Below are 22,218 nucleotides of genomic sequence, written 5' to 3'. Positions count from 1 at the left end.
GGAGAAATGCTATTTTGCTTTGTCCCTAATAGCGTCGACTGCGTCGCTTGCGACAGGCGCCACGGCAATTGCACACAAAGATGATGAACGTCAGACAGAAGAGCACCACGGAAGCCAGCACCAAGGCCACTGAGGTGGTCTGTTCATAGCTGGCTGTGGGATCAAGCACATGCTGTGCGGGCAGCAGTTGGAAATCGACCAACACTTGGGTGCCATTTGGAGGCGGACACTGCTGCTGCACAATGATCTCCTGATGCTGCACCTGTAAAGGGTGAGATAGTTTTAAATCGTCGCTAAAGATATTCTTTAAGTATTGCTTACTTGTTTATTGCGGCACAGCTGCAGACCCATCGAGTTGGCCAACGTTTCGGCGCTGTACTCGTCCTGCACCAGCACAGGCAGCAGCCAACGCTGTGGCGAGACGAGCTGCAACCAGGACCAGAATTTGGCCAGATTACGTGGATGCACCAAATAACCACCGACGGCAGCGAGGGCCAAACTAATGAGGCCATTCACCAGACTGGCGGAAGCCTTACAAGGCAACAGATGAGCGCAGAGCAATGCAAGTGTTTGGATGACAGTCAAATAAAGCAACATTTGACCTGAGAAGGAACAAAGGAGAAGGCATTAGTATCAGTTGGAGGTTGAAGTTGAGGATTCTAGAGAAGCGGGAGAAGCAGGAAGTTAAAACGAAGAAAATAAGAAAGGAACTGCAGTTGGAAGTTGAAGTTGAGAAGAAGGAAGTCATGCTCACCCATGTACAAGTAGATGCCCATGTCGCTGCTGTTGGAGTAGGTGTAAAGTCCGGCCATGCTATGCGCGGGCAGCAAATACGCCAGCCAAATACACAAGCTTGGAAAGAGACCCAGCAAACTCTGTAAAAGAAAAACTCAATTACATTAAGCTGCTTCAAGAATAAGTTATCAAAATGTTCCACTCACCTGTATAATAATGTAAAGACTGCGCGAGTACAGTCCCAGTCGTATGTCGCGCTCGGCATGGCGTCGATCCTCCTGCGTGTCGCGTATGGTGAGCATAACCAGCGGCCAATAGGCCAACACCATGACGCAGTGATGATAGCCAAAGCGATCGTTGTACGTGAGCTGTGGATCCGATGCTGGGACATCCCAGAAGATGCAACCAATGCACAGCGAGAGCACGGCAGCAGCAATTAGTTTGCTAATCCAGGTGAGCAGCGATCCTGGCTGCTTGTAGCCAGCAAAGCGTTTGATCAACGCCTTCGTCTGGCCAAAGAAGCCCGCTTTGAGCGTAAAGTTGGGCAGTGAGGCGGGCGGCGCGGCAAGCGGCGGCTCCGAGTTGATTTGATCCCAGGCATTGGCCAGCGATTCAATGCGGGCCGAAGACTCCAGCATGGCGGCTGCTGACAGATCGTCGAGGGTGACCAGATCAACTGGAGAGAGCGAGAATGAAAGAGTTGAGATGATGAAGGTTTTAAAAACTTAAAATGTAAAATAAATTAGAAGAAAAAGAAGAAAGCTCTGCAACTACAAAGTATGTATGCTAAAAATAGAGACAAATCCGTCTGACTGTCTGTCTGTCCGTGTGTTTGAGGTGATATAACTTAAGGACTACATAAGCTAGAGCTATCAAATTTGTTGGTAATGCTCTTGAGTAGTTTAAATTTGTTCTAGAACTGAGCCACGCCCTCTTTGCCGCCTTAAATGTGAATAAATCTTATATTAAAGTATTGAATATTAGCAGTCATATTTTGAGCTACATTATAATGAGTTTCTAAAAGTTTCAATTAGAATATAAGAAACTTGAAAGATTTTCAAAAAGCAATTTCAATAATTATTGAATAAAATAAAATTATTTTATATATTATAGTGATTTGTTTCCCCTAAGACTTGTATTAATTTGATATCTTCTACTTACGATAATAATCCGCCGGGTTCTTGAATGGCGGACACGGATATCCCAGTTCGCCCATGTGGCGTGGCAGATCCGCACGGCTGCCGGAGAAGACGGTGCGTCCGCCGGACAGCAAGAGTACGCCGGAGCACATGGACAAGATTTCGAATGTGGGTGGCTGCAGCGTCATGATGACAATGCGACCACTGCTGCACCATTGACGCAGATACTCGACCAGAAAGAATGTGTCAAAGATGTCCATGTTGCTGGTGACCTGATCGAGTATGAGCAGCGATGACTGAGCCAGCAGCTGGCAGGCAACGCTGAGCCGTTGCTTCTCCGAATGCGTCAGCGTGGAGACATTCGAAGCACGCACTGTATTGAGTCCCAGATCCTCAATCAAGACATCCATGCGCTCCTTCAGATCACTGCGATCCAGTGGACCACGCAATGCAGCATGGAAATTGAGGGTGCACTGCACGCTCATGCGTGGGTCTAGAGAGGACACCTCCAAGGCGGGCACATAGCTGCAGAGTTCCCTCAAGCCACGACGATTCACCTGCTGTCCGTTGATGAGTATTTCGCCACCCAGACGCTCCCTTAGACCAGCCAGACACTCGGCCAGAGCGCTGCCCTCGCGTTGTGAGGTTGCCATGATGGCAAACAAGTCGCCGGCCTTCGCCTGCAAGGAGACTCCATGCAGACTTGGACTCACGTCGAGGCAGTGCACCTGGATGTTCGGATAGATCAGTCCCAGTTGCGACTGCTTGCGTCCATACGTTGGCTGCGCGTGATGCCGTGAGCTGCCATAGATGCGTGACTCTCCATAGTCGTAGCCCAATCCACCGCCATCGACCATGTGTGCGCCCAGAAGATCTGCTTCGCTGTGCGAACGATGTCCGTAGTGTTTGCCATTGGTCATGTATTGTTGCTGCTGTTGTTGCTGTTGCTGCTGCTGCAGATGATGATGATGCTGACCCACAGCTATGCTAGCTCTGCTGTTCGCCTGACGCAATGCGGCCGAAGGCACGCCTCCCTGTGCCCTCGATTCTGGCCGGGAATGCGCCATGGCCATGCCCATGCCGCTGATGGCACGGAAATCCGATTCGCTGCGATATTTGCGCAAATTTGGCGGCACACGACTGCGTGTGGTTTCGTTGTCGCTGCTGTCGTAGCCACTCGAACCAGCTCCAGCTGGAGCACCAGAGCTGTCCCTAAAGCCACGATTCACACGGCCACGCACTCCACCCAAGGCACTAGAGCCACCTGGACCGGGTCCAGGACCGGGACGATGTGAGCGCTGTGAGCCTGCGTTGGGCGGAAAGACGCGCGGCAGTCCAAACTTTAGATATGTGTACATGTTCGAACCCAGCGGGGATCTGCAACAAGAGAAAGGCAAAAAGAGAGAGAGTAAGAATGGAGATTAAGATACAGATACAAATACAAAATGAAAGAGATGAACAGGTAGCGAGTTCATCAACAGCAGTCAATTTAAGAATCTTAATTAAGTTTGAGTTGAAGATTCATGTCAATAGCAGCTTTTTAAGCCAAGTAATTGTGTCTTTCAAAACAATCAACTTTCTATCACAAAAGCATTTATTTAAGTTGCTTCTGTTGTTCTTAAGCTGATAATGGTAGATAGTCTTGTAAATTCTTTGTATATTTGTATTGTATTTAGTGGGTTTATTTAATTCTCCTATTGTGTAGCTGAGAATATAAATTAGTCTTGTAAATTCTTTAGTTATTATGTATGTTGTATTCTTTCTAGACGATACAAAAGCGTAGAATAATATTTTATTCGGACTTATAAGTTTTTTATCAATACAATTTATAAAGAAAATACGGATATTCTAATTCATTTATTATGATTCTAATATGGCTTATCTTTTGAAGTGGCAAACTGTTCAACAAACTGTAGAAGTTACGTGTGTTATTTCCCTTGTACTCAATAGTAACATATATTATGTAGTATTTTTTGTAATATGTAGTACTATATCAAATATAGCCTTCGGTACATATTTACAGAATTAATATTTACAGTAGTAAAATACATAACCTAACCTGTTTCAATTTTTAAATACTTATTTTTAACTAACACATTTTGTAATCTAGCTTGCAATATATTCTAGAGATAATTACAACTGCATTAGTAATCAATTATAGATTTATTGATGCATCATATTTATGCTTTAAAAATAGAAATCTTTGCCTATGAATTTATACAATTTTTATTCATTTCCATTGCTTAAACTGATAAGCTGACTCAAGATCCAACTATTAGCCTTCATAAGCTTGTAGCTTCTAATGAATTTCCACTGCTTTCAAATTAACAATTACTTAGCACAAAAATGCGAGATAGTCAGCTGTGAGGAATGTTGTTAATTCGATGTGCCAATGAATAATGAATAATGATTCAATTGACTGAAGATGCTGAGTGGATTAATGTTTAAATTTTTACTTTTGCTGTGTGACTTACTTGGGTCCGTAGCGCGGATGATTTAAAATTGATTGGACTGTGGTGTCGCGTAGCTGGAAATTTCCATATGGCAGCGGTGATTTGTCTGAGGAGCCCAGCGCTGAATCGGTGAAGTCAGAGTTTAAATTTTGTCTGTAATGGGAGGAAGAGGCGGAGGAGGAACAGGTTAAGCATTAAGTTGTTGCGGTCAACTAAACATGTCAATGTAGTTTTGTAGGCGTGGCCAATTAAAGTTATGGCATTTGAACTTCCGTCGCCGCGTTGTGGTTTAATCAAGCGTCAAAAACGTGAAAAACTGTCAAAGCAGGTGCAGCCAACTAAACTGAAACCGAAACTAAACTAAACAGGTAGCCGGATGCATCGGATGATCAAGGGCGACGCCCACCTGGCTTGGCTTCCTATGGAATGGAACTCACCTATAAATGGACCAGGCATGCAGATCTTCGGATGCCGCTGGCGGCAACGGAGTATTTGGACCATGCGGCACTGAATAGCGACGCTCCTCGCGTGACATTTTCTTGTTGGAAAAGTTGCTCAGCTCCATGGTCTGCAAAAGAAGAAAAAGCAAAAAGAAATATATTATATATCAAAAGAAGACACGACACACAGTTAGAATTGGAGTTGGGGAGCAACAAATTAGAGTCGTGGTGCCAAAAACATAAGCTAATTTCAACTTGAACTGGGTCAAGAATTCGAGACCCGCAGCCAGCAGCAACAGAGACAGCAAAAGCAGTGGCGGCTATTATTACTCATAATTTGCGGGAATTAGCTTAATGAAAGGCTGAAACAATACACACAACTCACAGCCACACGCAACTGTCATTGTCAAGCCCGGCAAAGTGCGTAGTCAGCGACTTTAATATACCCTATAATGTTGGTTACAATAATTTTTGACTAACTTATGTGAGAAACTGCATTGAAATCTTATTTATATTAAGCTAAAGTTGATTATTATTGAAGTGGTTAAATTTGGAGAGAAAAGTAGATCCAAAGGCACTTAAAATATTAAATAATTTTCGTATTAAAGCAGACTTCACTTAACGCAATGTTAGATGAAATAATATTGCTCTACCTTAAATGAGAATTTCTGCATTGGAAACTTTTTGAAGTAGTTAAATTTGGAAAGAGCACTAGATCATTTTTTACATCAAATTGCATCATAAAAATCTAAAGATTGTCATATTAAGGCAGTAAAAATGTATTTAATGTTAGATGAAATAATGGAGCACTATTTTAACTGAGAAATTGCATTCCAAACTTGTTCGTATTGTGCTAAAATTTATTATTACTTAAGCCATTAAATATTGAAAAGTAAAACGCTTCGAATGATGGAAAACTTTCTGTCAAATTTAATTAAAGTTCAATTATTGTGATATTGGATGCAATAATATTTCACTAACTCAAATACTGCAAAGAGAATGTTAATGTTAAGCTGTTAGGTGAAGGCTAAGTTTAATTATTATAATATTATATGAAATAATTTTGTACTAACTGTTGCAATTTTTATTATTGTTTAAGTCATAAAGTTAAGCAGACAAAAAAACAATTAACAAAATTGAATATTTTAAGGCATAATCTTAATGACTTTCAAAAGCAAAACTCTTCTCATTTAGTAAGTAAAAACTTTGAAAGGCATTCGAGTTATTCATTTATTTTTTCGTGAAGTGATAAAGCTTATCAGCGAATGTAATATAGAAAATTTTAAGACTAAGTTTGAATAACTTTTTAACTTTTTCTTTAGAAATAAAGAATCTTCTAATAACAAAGAATGCAGAAACTGAACTATATAGTATCCAAGACATAAAAATACGAAGGTACTATTTTATTATATCAAGAAGAAGATATTTAAGAAATGTAGTTTCAAAACAATAGTTAAATAAGTTTTAAAACAGTTCTTTAGAAACCGAGTCTATCACTAAGAATCCAACTCTTTGAATTAAAGTTGAGTTAGTCGTTTGGTTGCTCAGAAGTAAAATTTAACTAATGTAATTTTAAATACTTGTTAAGCAGTTTTTTGGAAACCAAGACTCCCCTTTCCATTAAGTGCCCACAGAGTATATTAGACTCAAGACATTGAAATGCAGTCGAGTTTTTCCGTTTGTTTTTGTTTATTTCGTAGCAAATGGAAATCGCTTGATGAGGAGAACAAACGCTGCTGATTTCGACACGGCAGCTGCGTTTTTAATTGCCAATGCTAAAACAGAAAAACGCATTTAAATGAGCCGCAAAAGGCGCTCAAATGCAGTTGTGTGTGTGTGTGTGTGTGTGTGTGTTGTGCTCTTATGTAATCAAAATGTTAAACAAACGGTGCAGCGGCGTCTGCAATTCAAATGCACCTGCTGCCAGTCAGTCACTTTTTTTTGGATTTTGATTTTGATTTTCGCTGCGGTTTCGTCTGGTGCAACGAGGCGTATGAGTTTCCGTTGGTTCCGTGTAAACAGAAGCGAAGCAGCAGCAAAAAAAGAAGTGGAAATGGAAGTGGGCGCCGAGTTTTAGTTTTTAAACTGAGTCTGCAAGCAGATTACGTACAAAGTGTTCTCGAAAGTGGCAGCTGTGAAAGTGAATGTCTGCCACACATATTTGAGTTACTTTTTATTTGCAACTTGCCACATAATTAGAGTCAAACGCCCCAAAAAAAAAGGTGGAGGAGAAAAACTTAAACTGAAAGTGAAGCGACTTTTTAGATTTGAGTTGGGAAAACGCATCATCAACAAAAAATGCTTTTGATTACCGCATGTGCATTATGTATTAACTTTTTGAACAGTTAACTATTATTAAATATTTTTGTTTTTGCGCGCTTTTCGTTGTTTAATGCACAAAACGTGAAACACTTTTTAATTGCGTGTTAAATTCGCTTTAATTAAAATCTTCATCATGGCCAAGAGTTCAACGCAGTTTAGTTGATTTTCTCATATTGTTTGCTGTTTGCTGTTGGTTTTTTGTTTTCTTTTTGTTATTGTTATTGTTTTTGCTGCGTTTTATGTTGTTTTTTGCTTCACACTTTTGATTTGCTTGTTGTTTTTGCTCTTGTTATTATTATTATTATCATTGCTGCTAGCTGCTTGCTGTTGCTCTTGCTGCTGTTGAGGTTGGTAAGGCATTTTAGCCAGGCACTTGGCCATTCGAGTGAAAGTGGAAGCCAAAGGTTTTTTATTTAATACTATACCATTCCTTCCCCCGTTTCCTCTTTGCCACTTGCCAACTTCCCACTTCAGTTGGCTGTCAGTGTAAACACACACAAGTCGAGAGGCATCCACAACTTGGCCAAAAGGGAGCACAACTTGGCGGCATTTTATAAGCCGCTTTGTTCGCTGCACAAATGAATAAAACGAATGAATGACTGAACAACTGAACAACTGCATGGTATTGAGGGCAATGATACGCCACAGCATCAGCCACAGCCGAAGCAACAGCCAAAGCAAGAGCATTGATTTATGCGTTCATAATGTGAACGTAGTCGTTGCCCGTATCTTGTAAATGTATCTTTATTTGTTGTATCTCTTAAATGTATCTGCAAAGTGCGTAACGCAAAAAGCAAAAAGACGAAGCGAAGACACAATAAATATCGCTCTTGTTGCACTTTTTGCGCAACGAAAGTCAAGTTACTGAGCCGACTTTTCAGTCTGCGGGTATTATTAACTTGTGCAGCAATTGAATAATGATATCCCTCTAGTCTAACTAATTGAAGTGCAGTATCTATGGCTGATGAACGACTTTGGGGATTGTCAATTGACATATAAACCACGGCTATTAAATGAAAAGTCAACAATTTGCAATGCTTCAATGGAAAACAAAGTATGTGAAATTTTAGAAACTTCTTTAAGCGAATTAAGCTTGAAGATCTAAGTTGATTTGCTTATATTATTTTTTCATAGAATTAAAAAAAAAATTATAATTACAAAAATAATATAACAAATAAAATAAGTATACTATTTAAAGCTACAATTAATAAACTGCCAACCATTTTCTTTGACTATTTTAAATTTCCTTTGCTCTTAGCAAACTCTGCAATATTTAGCACCATAAATGGGAATTTATTTTAGGGAATTTTCAAGGAACTTTTAATTCTTCAATGGGCAATTGTACGAGGAATTTGGCAAACTTATTCTGAAGTCAATTTGTATATAATTGAGGTAAGTTAAGTATAGAAGCAAATTAAGCTAGAAGATCTAAGTTGCTTTGCTTATATTATTTTTTCATAGAATTTAAATATAAGATTTAATTACAAAAATGAATAAATTAATAAAATTAGTAAATTATTAAAGCTACAATTAATAAACTACCAATCAGCAACCATTTTCAATGACTGTTTTAAATTTCCTTTGCTCTTAGCAAACTCTGCAAGATTTAGCACCATAAATGGGAATTTACTTTAGGGAATTTTCAAGGAATTTTAGATTCTTCAATGGGAAATTGTATAAGCAATGTAAGAAACTTTTTTAGAAGTCATTTGATTTCTATGTTAGTTAAGTAAGCTATTAAAAGTATAGCAAAATATAAAGTATTGACCTATAAATAAATTGAAAATAAATAAAATATTTATATATATTTTAAAAGAAATTTATGATTAATATCTCAGCTACTAATTAGTCCAGAAATACGATGTTCCTTTGAGGAATTTCTATTAATTTGCTGCTAAGAAAGTAACAAAATAAAAGTATTTAAAATTCGATAAAATTCTTATATTTTATATTTGTCTAATGGAAAAAATATGGATAAACTTTTTAATAAATCATAAATGATATAAAATTTGGAATTTATCTATAAAGTAACTTAATTATTGGAGCTACAATTAACAAGCTACAAATCAGCAATTTTGTCGATTACTTTTTTAAGCAGCAACTATTTTTTATTTCACTACGCTTTTGGCAATTGCAGCTTAATTTAGCATCATAAATGGGAAGTTAGCTTATGATATTTCCGAGACATTTGTAGCTAGCCATATAAATATGCAAAAAATCGACATAACTTTTTAATTGTATAATTTGTGCAATGAGAAAAAGTCTACTAAAATGTGAGTAACTTTTTATACAATCATAAATAATCATATAAATGGCATTTGTAATAAAAATAAATTTAATTATTGAACTAAAAATAATAAACTGTAAATCAGTTTAATTGTTGATAACTATTTTAAGTGTCAACTATTTTTACTACACTTTGCTTTCAGCTAAATTTACGTTCATAAATGGGAAGTTGTTTTGTGGAATTTACGTGGAATTTGCAGCTAACAGAAAACAACAAAATATATATATATGCAAAATTCGACATAACTCTTAATTGTATAATTTGTTTTCAGCGCTTTCGTTAAAGCCACACCTAGGGGTGGGAAATCAGGTGGGTTTTGATTGTGGATGTGGATCAACTTAATTGTCGGTTTATACATGCCAAATGGCATGTAAGTAAAGTTAAATATATGTATTCAACATTTTTTTGTTTGTTGGCGTCGCAGATACAAAATATATGTGAAGGTATCTATGAGATATAATCTGCAAATTGTGGCGAGACAAAGTTGCCCAAAAATGCCAGCTGCAGCTGCACCAGAAAAACCAGTAAGCGAACAGAAAAAGAAACGTGGTCAAAGTTCCGCTGCAACACCCAACACAGACAGAGATTGAGACTGAGAGGAAACAGACAGAGGCTAGATTCAGAGACAGAGACAGAGATCGAGTTATAGATGTGGCACAGTTAGTTGCATAGAGTTGCTTGCAACAAACGCTGTGAATTATATCATAAGCAAATTGCAACTGGTTCTGGAGCATGAGCAGCCACTGATGAGTTGCAGCATTGACAGCGGATGTTGGCGACAATTAATTGGCCAACGGTTATTGCCAATGTTTAAATCATCGTCACTGATTATGCCAATAGGCATCGCGTTATCGCCCAGGAGAGTGTTGCCCGATTGCAACTCTGTATTCAAGCTTAACTCGTAACGAGTTAAAGTGAAGGCATTGAAGCTTAGACTTAGACTTAGAGTTGCTTGCTTCAAGTAGAAGACCCGTTGTGACCATTCCCGTTGCTTGTGCCGCATTTAGCTGTGGCAGTTGACAAGTGGATAACCGTTGCGTGCTTGTGCCTCAGCCTGTGCCTGGTCACTCGTTGCTTTCTGTTGCTGTTTGTTGCTCGCTCGCCACATGACCATTGATGCAAAAATGCAGTTAGCCAACAATTTCGGTCACCACAGTAGATGATTTAATGGAGCGTGTGCGGAGCAGACTGAAGATTGCAGCGCCCAAGTGCCTTCTGCCTACACAGCAAGAAAGCAAACAAATCGTTTCTAATGACAAGCAATATGCTGACAGAAATACTGTTACTAAAAAGAAATAATAACTATCTTGATTGGGATTTCAGATTTTTAATAAATTTAAATAATAAATACTAAAACCAATATAAAACAATCTCGATTGCTTTTAGATTTTAAATAAACTTCAATATTGAATGGTAGTTATCATTCTATTTTCAATTGAAAATAACTATCAATTAAAATTTAAAAGTACAACTAACACATTTTGATGCCAAGATTAATACTGCCACAAATGCCGCTACCAATAACAACAAACTTGATTCAAATGCGTTTTACTAAGTTTAAATCCCCTTCTTTTTAATAATGAAATCTTTTTAATATTTAATAAAGTTAAGCATTAAATTTAATATCTTTGTTGATTGCTATTTATCTATACTCAATTTTATAAAAAGAAACACATAACATTTACGAACATTTTGTCATTTAGATGAAAAGAACAAAGCTGTTAAACATATTGCTGCTAAACTCAACAATTCAGATTCACTATAAATATTTAAAAATTTAAATATATTTTAGTTCTATCCATTATTACAACCAGTTTCATTTGAAATGCAATTTAAGAAAATATATTTTGTTTATGTTATTGTCATCGTATTTATAGTGCATTTTATAATAGTTTCTTTAAAGACTTAAAAAATTAAAAAATAAAACTTTGAATATTTATTACTCTATTTTGATTTAAAATATGTGTTCAATGTTTTCATTCTTGTTATTTTGTCTTTGTCTTTATATACTTTAAGTTATAATAGTTTGAAAAACACATTTGTTAAACTAAAATAAATATGGGCTGTATTAAATAATGAAAGGTTTGGTTTTTGTATCAGATGCGAAACTGCGTTGTTTAGATGCTACTTTTAAATAGTATGGAATCCTTTCCTTGATATTTCTATATAAAACAGAATTTATTAACGCATATGACATGTAAATATATTTGGGTACTTCTAGAACTCGTCAATCTACATATATTTAAAATTAGTACTTGGTTGAAGCATTGAATACAAATTTTACTCACTAACAAATAGCAAATATATAAAAATATACAAATTGGAAATTCATTAAAATATAATGCATCATCTTTACTTGCAACTTTAGGCAAACTAAATTCTCAAAGTGCACTTCAATAAGTTTTGTTTTTTTTTTTGTTGGTAAATTGATTCTCTCTGTGCAGCACTGGTTTTGACCATAATCATAAGCAATTCAACTCTTGTGGGCTGGCCACTTGACTTGAGAGTTCAGTTCAGTTGGCTGCTGATTGGATTTCAAACAAAACGGGCCGAAACTAACCCGAGGCTGCCATTTGTGGTCAATTCAGATAGTCTAGGGCAGCCGTATTCCCACGCAAGAGTTTGAGCCAAACACAAATTGGGTTAACTGAATAAAGACAAAATAAGCCTTTTGCCATGTCCGTTTCCCTTTAGCCGCAGGCCAATAAAAACAGCAAAAACAACAGCATCGACAGAGAAGCAACAACAGGTTACAGGTAACTGGCAAACAGGTAAACGAGAGACAAATCAGTAAAAAGCTCGCTGCTGATTGACGCTGAGAAAGTGAAATTTTTGGGCTCACGGGGCGTATGATAAATGTCCCCCCCAGCAGCCAGCACCCAACAAAAAGTGGGTCGCCAGTGCAATTTGCAATTAATAACTGCAGCAAGGTGCATGCCACATGCGGCGCAGCAGCGTGGGCGTGGCTGGGAACAAATACTAATCGTATAATTGATAATAAACATCAAAGCAGAGAAAAATTACTGCTTTGGCATTCCGGGCGACGCGACGCGAAAAGCGAAATTGTTGATAAATTTGTGGAGTAAAAGAAATGAAAAATCAGTTTTTAGCACATTTACAATTTGGAATGTTTTTGTGACGGACAAAGCGAAAAGCGAGTATGCAAATTGTGTGTGTGTGTGTGTGCGTTCGTATCTCATAGATACACGCAGCAGTCAAAGTCGAGATAAGCGACAGTCAGTCCGACAGTTCGTCAGTCACTTGACGTGATTGGACAAGAGAGCGAACTTGGCCAACACAGATTCACGAGCATTTTTGTGAAAGTTTTTCGTCGTCGACTGCGTACTCGTAAATTGATTATGAGTTGATTGCTGCTGCGGCCGCTGCTTGAGAATTTGTGAACAATAAACGCCGCACGCGTATTAAAACTTTGCCTCTCTTCTCATTCATTTTTTATTTTGGCGACAGCGCTTTCGCAGCGCTAGCAAAAAACTTGGCTAATAGCCAAAGCGAACATCTATAACTGTGTCACGAGAGCTCGAAGTCGCATTTGCTTAAACAATTGTTATTAAATTAGGCAATCTCTCACACACAGTGGCTGCAAAAACTACAATACCATAACGATGCGATGCGACGCGAGCTGAGCTGAGCTAAAGAATGCTGACATCGTCAATCCACAACGCTCGCAAACTGTGACCCCAAAAAAAAGAGCCAAGTTAATGTCATGCCGTCAACAAATACTCGTCATGGCTACATAGCCCTCTCATGCCTTCTCTTTCGCTCTTTATTATACCCGCTACACATAGGGTAGAAGGGTATTATAACTTTGTGGGTTCAGGAAATGTAAGAAGTACTTTTGTATGGGGAAAAACGCCTGCTTACTGCGAGTCTTAGTATCTTTCGTTGACAATCTGGTATATTTTGCACTCTATGGTATAATTTGAAGTACTATTCAATATTCCAACTATTATTCAATATACCTTTGGTTGACAATCTGGTATATTTTGCACTCTATGGTATACTTTGAATTACTATTCAATATACCAACTATTATCGAATATACCAAAATTAACATTCGGTATTTTATTTTAGTATTTTTGTGGTATACTATTCGGTATATTTAAATAATAACGTCTTGCATACAGGGTATCTCACAGTCGAGCACTCTTCTTACTTGTTTCCCTCTCTCTCTCTTTCTGTTGCTCGCCCTGCTTCTCTTTTTGCTGCGGGTATTTCATTCCATTTTCAGCTTTGTTGTTTCGGAAAATTCGACCGCAAGGTCAGTTTTATTAATTGCCCGCCAGCGTTTTGGCCATGCTTCACTTTTCGACCATCTTTACAGGCAATTAACGCCAACAAAACACTTTCCTATGTTGCAACCAAAATCCGGCTTGTGAAAGTCCCCCCCAAATAAAAAAAAAACAACGCACAGTGGGGCAACATAAAATTTGCATGCCAGGCAAATACAAATGTTTGCCTGGGTTTTGGGTTCGTGCTTTAGACAAACGTTATGCCACGCCTTGTCGCCGCACTTTGAGTCTCACGTGTGCCACGCTAATTGACACAAATTCCATCACAAAATAAAATACAAATTTTACAAACGCTTTTTATTCCCCCCTTTTTTTTTTGTGTTTTTTTCGCATTTTTATGCGAGAGACACAAACCAAGTTGGACATATCGCAGACACACACGGCTAACGCACCCACCCAAGACCCAGACCGAGACCCAAACAGAGAGACGGAGGAAACGACAAAAGCAGAGACTGAAACTGTTCAAGCCCCAGTCGCAGTCCAAGCCCAGACTCAGGCCTCGATTGGCGCCAATTGCCTAACAGTGGAGCAACCTTTGCAATAAGGAAGGGTAAACGAAGTGCTTTAAATTGCAATTATAAGAAATATTTTAAAATGGGGATCCTTAAGCAGAATACTAATGAATTAAATGAACTTCCAGCATAATCCTTTCTTTTTTGTAATGTCATGTCATGTAACAATATTACATGATATTTTATTATATTTTTGACAAAATTGATGATATTTTTCAAAATCTCAATTATTATTTAATTATTAGTTATATTCAATTTAGTAAATTTAATTTAATTTAATTGGGAGACAGATTCCCAATTATTTTTTAGCGTCTGGTAAAATTTCTGCAGAAAATAAAAATGCATCGTAACTTTTTCTTTCCAGCTTTGTTTATCAAATAATTTACATTGTAATATTATATTTTACATCATTGTTATAGATTCTTTGAATCTTAATATTTCCTAGATAAATTTGTATCTAAATTAAGACTTCTAGTCTCAGTCAAAAATAACAATTTGTAGATTATCTTAACATTTTATATTGAATACCGCATTCAGCGAGTGATTTTTATTTTCCTTGTCTTATATTTTTCGCTTTGTTAATATTGCAATATCGTTTGCAGTTTAAGATCGTTTTTTTTTTTTTTAACTTTTAAAATCATAATTATCGCAGATCTCTTGTGCCTCTTTTGCAAATTGCAATGATCAGCGATTTCTTGTTACCTTTTTTTTATGAGAGGAAATTAGCATGGGCTTTAATGCTGCTAAAAATAAAGGTGCTTTTTACTCAGTTCAGCGAAATCTGTGGTTACCAAAGTCAACAATATCTTTTGTCATCTTGTTGATACAAAATGTATTCTTAATCATCGAATTTGCATATTGTAAAATACGTTGAGACGTAATGTCTTGGAATGTTTGTTCTTTTTTTTTTAAGTTATTCACAGACATTTTTTTAGCTGCTACTGTCAAAGGTCTTCAGACACATTTCTCATAGTGTTGAAGCTGATTTTAAATAAGAATACTCTATAGAAATTCTTAGCCTGTATTTCTTAGGCATATTTCACTTCACTCTAAGAATGGATTGGAATGGTTTTTTAAACAGGTTTTTCGACTTCTGCTAAAAGCAAATGCACATTTCTTTTCCAGGATGAGTTTGTGCTATTTCAATGTTGCATAAGCTGCAGATTGCGCTGTCAAGCCATGTTCTTAGTTTAGTTTAACTTTTAGAGCTTAAAACAGATAACTTCTGAGACAAGGAAAGAGTTGATGTCACTTCTAAGCTTAGTCTACATTTGCATAAATTAAAGCTGACACTCTAAGCTGACCACTGCAGTTTGCTATCTTTAATTTAAGCTTTGTGAACATTGATGCGATAAAAAACAAATGAAATGTGTGTCGTAATAGCAGCGTATCGAACTGTTGGTAACCACTGTGCCTAGTTGTTATTCAGACCTATTGTAGATCAAGCCTCGAGCTCAAACTCACGACATCTTGTCAGCTGAGTGACATAAATCCATGGCTCAATTTATGCTCAGCACGTTGGGGTGTATCAATGTGTGTGTATATCGTATCTATGAGATACACTTTTATATATTGTGTATGCAAGTATGATTCTATGTCAACCATGGCGGCCTCTGCGGCCCAGACACGCAGTTGCCCAGGTTAATGTTAAAGTGAAATGAAATTCTTGCTTTTTACGACCTGTGCAGCGAGTACGTTCATCTCGTATCTTTTATTTTTTTTTGTTACTTACTACTTACTACTTTCTTCATCTAATTATGCAGACCTTGTGTTCTGCCATTGTTGTTGTTGTTATCGTTGCTGTAATTTTTCTTTTATGTGTTAATTTAATTACAATAAAACCCAAATTAACTTGCTCAGCACTTATCAATGGGCAAACACGATGTTGAGGCTTTCGTTTTGATTTTCACCTGACCCCCGGAGGCACATTTTGTGTGTGTTGTGGAAATTTCTTTTTCATTTGCAGCGGCTCGTTAAGTTTTCACATGATTCTATGCGATCATCATGCGGATTAATGACGTTGCCGCCGATGCTGACTTCATCGACTCAAGCCCAGTGCCCATTAAATGCAATGAATCATGACTCTGAACGGGGGATTGTGGACTCTGTGGACTGTGGACTGCGGGTAGACGACGGCGTATTTGATTGTAATGCAGGCCCAAGCAAATGCAATATGGCCGCGAGGCGAAAATACTTAAGTAAGATGCGGCTTGAGAAAACAAAGCAATCGAGCAAGCAATCAACCCATCGACAACGAATCGTCGATGTCGAAGAATCGAACGAACGAGCGAACAGAGAACCAATAACAATAACAATAAGTTTTTGGAATAAGTCTAAGAACAAGTTCTGGCCAAGAGAGCCACACCTTTTGGCTAGCAAAACTACCAAGAACAAGACAGCAGCAACAACAGCAACAGCAGCCAGCCACCCGCCGAGTCTAAAAAACATTCCTTGTCTTTGTGCCTGCCAAGTTTGTGTCTTAAGTCTTTTGTACAAGTTTGTGTCTTAAGTCTTTTTTCTACTCCATGTGTATTGATGCTGTTCGAATTGAATTACAAATATCGTTTTTCACAAGATATATAAAGTATTGTCGCCAGCTGCTGCGGCCCGCTTTTCAAAGCATTTTTATGTGTGACTTGGCAGCAACAAATCATTAGCGCTGCCCCAGCACCGTTAATAGCTAAAATAATACTGTTAACTAATTTACGGAAAGAAAAAAAAAAAGAACAAAATAATAAAAAACAACAAGAAGAGAGACAGACAAATCAACGAGTCACCCCTCAGTCACTTAAGAGAGTGTCCAAGAAAACCAGAAATCTTTTCGGGCTGATAGCAAAAAGGTTGCCTCAATGAGCAGCCGGCCAACTAACGGTTGCTTTGCTGCTGCTGCTGTCGCTGCTGTTTGGTAATTAGGTGTGAGTAGTAGAACAATGAATTTGCATAGGAAGCCAAAGTGATTTATGGCCTAAAACCCCATGAGAACTGTGCTAAGCACAGAGCACAAAGCACAGAGCAGAGCTTATCACAATCGATTTGCCGAAGATACGAAGCAGCATTAAAGTCTTCGCTGATTTTTTTGAAAGTGATCAACGAAAAAATTGCGAAAATGAATGTGAAAGTTGCTCAGTCAATTCTCAGAAACAAGTACAAGACATAAAGTCAAAGTCGGGAGATGAAGTCTGGTTGCGAGTTGAAGTTGAAGTCGATGTCGATGTCTGTGACTGTGTCTGACTATTTTTGTGATGATGGCATACTCAGTATTTATGGCACTTTGAGACGTTATGAGCGCATTAAAGCCACACACTGTATATCTGCATAAAGATACCACAAATATGCAGCATGTGAGATACAAAAAAACAGATGAAAAAGAAAAACAGAAGAGGAAATGCCAAGACGCAAACAAACAATGAGCACTCGCTACGCAGCGCAGTGCTAAGAACTAAGAACTAAGAACTGAGAAGAGTCAAGCAAGAACTTGGCGAGTCAGCGAGCGAAACAAACAAACAGAAACAGAAAACTTGTATCTGTAAGATACACACACAGTCGAAGATACAAAGATAGAGACACACTGAGAGACAGCTTTAGCGTTTGCGCCCTAAGCGCGCAGAACTTGGAAATAAAAAACAACAACAACACCAACAACAACAACAACGGCCAAGAAGTGGAAGTTGTGTGGAAATGGTGGAAGCAGCGATAGAGCGTTGGCTGGCTAACAAAACCAGCCAGCAAAGAACACGGATGGACGGCAACGTTTGCTAGACAAAACTTGCTTGTGGGATCTTTGACCTGCGATGGCGACGACCGAGCCAAAGCAACGTGTTGGAGCAGGAGCAGCTTCTACAAGCTGTGCGCCCCGTCAACGCCTCGACTTTAGATACATACATGTGAAGACTGTATTCTATGTGTGTGCGTGTTTGAGGTGGCAACAAGCGGTGGTCGCTTGGCTGAGCTGCAAGTCACTTGTGTGTGTTTCATACACATCAGAAGAATATGAACAGTTAATACCAGTTGTACTCAACTTTAATTAGCTATAACCCACGAATGGACGACTAACCCATGTCACTTGCCAACTGTTGCACAACAGTTGCCAAATTTGGTTCTCAATCACTTACCAGGCTGTTAATGTTGTTGTTGTTGCTATAGTATTACTTGTTGTGGTTGCTATTGTTGCTGCTGCTGTTGTAGAACTTTGTGCATATTCCATAAAGTACACACACTTTCTGATTGGATTGTATTGCCAATTTCATTTGTTACACACACACACTCACACTCGCAGGCTAATAAAGCATTTTGCACATTTGCATGCACTTGCACATTGCCATCCAATAATTATAATAAATAAATTATTAACACTCAACAAAACTTTTTGTGCTAGCGCATTTATTGCGTTGGTTACGCCGCCAACATTTCAATTAGATTTTCAAGCGCGCAGTCTGTATATTTATTTTTTGTACTTTTTTTTTTCTTCTTGCTGTTTTATGAATATGCTTTATTGCTTTTTTCTTTTTTTTTTGTATTCTTCTTATTCACTTTTTGGACCGTGCGCAGCGACAGCAATTTGTGAACTGCCACAGAGCTGCAAAATAGTCTGAACTCTCTCAGTGCTCTGCTCGAATCCAACTGAGCTGAACTTGGCCTCGGACGCCATCTTAGCCCAGTCGCTCGTTGCCGTTGGAATGTTGCTTCAGTTGGAAGTGTGAGAGAGCGAGAGCTGCGCTCAGTTTCCAGTTGGTTTCCAATTGGGAATCGTTTAGAGTTTTGTAGCGATCATCGAGCTGCTGTTGCTTCAGTTGGAACTCTGCGCTCAGTTGGTTTGGACGTGTTGACGCACAACAGCTAACCACATTTATTTTTTTGGTAAGTTGTATTTAGAGTTTTTATAAATTAAATTCCAATTAATATTAATACAAAAATTATTTAATATTTGTAAATGTATTTAACACTTGTAATTGAAATAAAATATTTACATTTATTGATCATATTCTTTCTCTTTTTCTACTTTGCTCTTTTTTTTAACTGTTCCATGCTATGCTCTCTCTCATGCTTTGCTCTCTCTTGCTCTTTCACTGTCTCATTCCACTGCTGTTTGCATTGTTTATTTCCAGCTTCGTATCGTGTTCTTTGAGCCGCTCTTCAACGGCGTACAGCGTGTGAAGCGGAGAGCAAAAGAACAACAAACAAAAGCTGTTGTTGTAGCGTGTTCTTGGCTATGAAAATGATTGGCAGCGATTACGTACTGGAAGCGCACAACATATTCCACACCACCGAGGCAAGTGCATTGGAATCTCCCGCTCTCTTCTCTCCCTCTCTTTCTTTTTTGGTGGTTGCAATTGAAGTCTTTTGTTTTTGTTTTTAAACAGGTGGACGGTGGTGGGTGCTTCAATGGAGCCGGCAATTCAGCGCTGGTGCTCAAAGGCGTCAATCTCACCGTGCACAGCGGCGAAGTGATGGCCATACTTGGCTCCAAGGGTGAGTTGCTTTATTCTGATCCTCTCCAGTAAGTGTTAATGACATTTATTTTGCAGGCAGCGGTAAGCGTGCTTTGCTGGATGTGATTGCACGACGTGCTGATGGCGCCACTCGTGGTCAGGTGCTGCTCAATGGCTCGCCACTGAGCAAGGCTCTGTTTCAGCAGCGCTGTGGCTATGTGACGCAATCCTGCACCTTTGTGCCTGGCCTGACGGTGGCTCAAACCTTGCACTACACGCCCACCATTGTAAGTTGATATTATTTTAATTCTTTAATGAGTTCTGGCGCTTAATAATGGATCAATTTAATGTAAAAGAGTTGCAGAGGCTAAGTTTAACATCTCTGTTATTTGGCATTTAATGTTTCTGTTAGCATAACTGTTTTAGCATAACATTGTAATGTTGATGTTAATGTTCTGCTAACAAAAGTTTTGTGTGCTTGAAATTGTTAGCATAAGAAATTGGCTATTATTTGTTTTTCCTTAAAAATGCAAAATATCTTTCTCATCTGTTTATTTTTAATTTCTGTTTGCAGCTGGGTGGCTACTTAAAGAGCTCCAAGGTGCGTCAAGTGCTGGCTGATTTGGCTCTCTCACAGGTGGCCCACAAGCGCGTAGAGTATCTGAACATCAGCGAAGCAAGGCGCTTGGCCATCGGCATACAGCTGGTCAGAGATCCAGGTAAGTTGGAGAAGTCAAATCCATTACCATTCCACTTTAATACTTTATTCTTTTAGTCATGTTGCTGCTGGATGAACCCACTCAGGGACTGGATCCACTCAGTGCCTACTTGCTCATCTCCATCTTGTCGAACACAGCCAAGAAGACAGGCTGTGGCATTCTCCTTTCATTGGAGAAGCCACGCTCCGATGTGTTTCCATTCTTGGATCGTGCCTTGTTTCTGTGCTTGGGCGGTGTAGTTTATTCTGGTGGCACTCGCGCCATGCTGGAGTACTTCCATGCTATTGGTTTTCCTTGCCCTCAACTGGAGAATCCACTCATGTATTATCTGTGTTTGTCCACTGTGGATCGTCGCAGTCGCGATCGTTTCTTGGAGTCGAGTCAACAGATTGAGGCGCTTGTGGAGCGTTTTTCTAGGGAAACTCCAATATCGGATGCGCCGTTGAACAACATGGGAACTGGCAAAGTACCGCTGGCCTATGGCAAACCAGGCGAGCTCAAAGTCTGGTCCATGCTCTATCTGTAAGTCAATAGTTAGCTAGATATTATAATTTATTTTAATATGGTTTTACTTCTTTAGCAAACTGTTGGCTTCCACATTCTCCTGTGGGGTGGTGGGCATGAAGACGCTTTTCCTGCGTATGTTGCTATTACCTTTAGCTATGAGCTTGATGTGGGGCTTTTACACCAATGTGGGCGTAAGTATTCAATTGATTCTTCCAACTATATCATGTAATTTTATATGTTTTCCATTTAGGATACTCCCAGCGGTTTCTTCACTAAGAATGGCCTGATATTGAATATACTGGGACTGTCCTATGGTTGTGGCATCTTAACCACCATATCACTATGTAAGTTCTCTGCTCATTCAATATCTTTCACTTGATTTTATAGCTTTTCTTATTATAGTTCCCATTTGGCGCAAGAAGTTCTCACAGGACACTCCAGAAGGTCTCTATTCGGGCACCACTTTACTCGTGGCTTACAATGCCGTTTCCATACCGTTCTCTATAGCGTCTGCGGCGCTCGCCAGCTGCGTCGTCTATCCGTAAGGTTAACACTATTCCTATAAATTTAAATTTATTATTATTTCCATCTTACAGTTTACTGCTAGACAGCAAGTTCAACAGCGCCACCATCTTTGCTTACTTGCTGGTGGCGCTTTGGTCTAGTTTTGTGCTGGCCGAGCAGCTGTCCATTGCCTTCCTGCTGGTGGTCAAGGTGCCCTTCAATGCCGCCATTGCCGTGACCTATGTTTTGGTCATAAGCATTGCTTTGGCCAGCGGCACAGTGCGGTAAGCTTCCAACAGCATTGGTTAAGTTAACATTACAATTAACATTCTCACTCCTCTTCCCTCTGCAGCTCATTCAAGGGATTGCAGCCCTGGTTGCAGGACAACACTAAGGGTACGCATACGCGTTACGCCTCCTCGCTACTGCACAGCATTGCTTTCCAGTCGCGCAAACCAAATTGCACATCCACCGCCTCTGTCGTTTGCCCCAAGGTGGCAGACTTCATGCACGAGCGCTTGGGACTTCCCGATCCAGATGTGAGTTCAGTTTGTAAACCAATTGTGGCGAGCTTCTAATTTCCGTTGTTTGTGCTTGCAGGAAACAATTGATGTGGCTGCATCGTGCGCTTTTGCTGTGGGCCTGGCCGCCTTCAATATGTTGCTCTATTTGTTCCCAATGCCACGCTGTGTGCGTCAGAAATTTAAAGACTGAGGCGCCACTTCCGTTAACATTAACTTTAACTTAACATTTAAGGTGGCGATGACACTATCGCTGTTACTCCACCTCTATTTAAGATCTATTTAAAAAGCACTAACAATAAATACCAAGAAAAAATACTGCATTTGAGTATAAACCCAG

At 38.9% G+C, this 22,218-nt stretch overlaps 2 protein-coding genes and 1 long non-coding RNA gene across 4 annotated transcripts; 1 reads left to right on the top strand and 2 right to left on the bottom strand.

Moving 5' to 3' along the window:
• Positions 1-25: 25 nt before the first annotated feature.
• Positions 26-18,819, bottom strand: LOC117574130 (ATP-binding cassette sub-family G member 8). The gene is made up of 8 exons (XM_034257788.2): positions 18,311-18,819; positions 4,765-4,895; positions 4,349-4,480; positions 1,897-3,251; positions 942-1,411; positions 755-875; positions 322-602; positions 26-262 (listed from the first exon to the last, which is right to left on the bottom strand). The coding sequence occupies exons 2-8, from the start codon at positions 4,890-4,892 to the stop codon at positions 26-28; spliced, it is 2,724 nt and encodes a 907-aa protein (XP_034113679.1). The 5' UTR covers positions 4,893-4,895; positions 18,311-18,819.
• A 174-nt stretch (positions 18,820-18,993) lies between these two features.
• On the top strand, positions 18,994-22,196 carry LOC117574133 (ATP-binding cassette sub-family G member 5). 2 transcript variants are annotated; one of them, XM_034257797.2, is made up of 12 exons: positions 18,994-19,055; positions 19,304-19,467; positions 19,559-19,667; positions 19,724-19,914; positions 20,202-20,346; positions 20,403-20,868; positions 20,927-21,044; positions 21,104-21,197; positions 21,256-21,394; positions 21,450-21,641; positions 21,710-21,896; positions 21,958-22,196. In XM_034257797.2, the coding sequence occupies exons 2-12, from the start codon at positions 19,408-19,410 to the stop codon at positions 22,069-22,071; spliced, it is 1,815 nt and encodes a 604-aa protein (XP_034113688.1). In that variant the 5' UTR covers positions 18,994-19,055; positions 19,304-19,407; the 3' UTR covers positions 22,072-22,196. The 2 variants fall into 2 exon arrangements, with proteins under 2 accessions (XP_034113688.1, XP_034113689.1); XM_034257798.2 differs by lacking the exon at positions 18,994-19,055 and having other exon boundaries at positions 19,257-19,467.
• On the bottom strand, positions 20,777-21,605 carry LOC117574146 (uncharacterized). Its single transcript, XR_004572757.2, has 3 exons — positions 21,496-21,605; positions 20,919-21,412; positions 20,777-20,866 (listed from the first exon to the last, which is right to left on the bottom strand). It is a non-coding gene; the product is annotated as an uncharacterized LOC117574146 (long non-coding RNA).
• Positions 22,197-22,218: the final 22 nt, after the last annotated feature.

Source organism: Drosophila albomicans, chromosome 2R (assembly GCF_009650485.2).
Source record: "Drosophila albomicans strain 15112-1751.03 chromosome 2R, ASM965048v2, whole genome shotgun sequence".
Classification (NCBI taxonomy): domain Eukaryota; kingdom Metazoa; phylum Arthropoda; class Insecta; order Diptera; family Drosophilidae; genus Drosophila; species Drosophila albomicans.
Note: the sequence above shows the minus strand (reverse complement) of the source record. Positions and strands in the feature narration are given on the sequence as shown.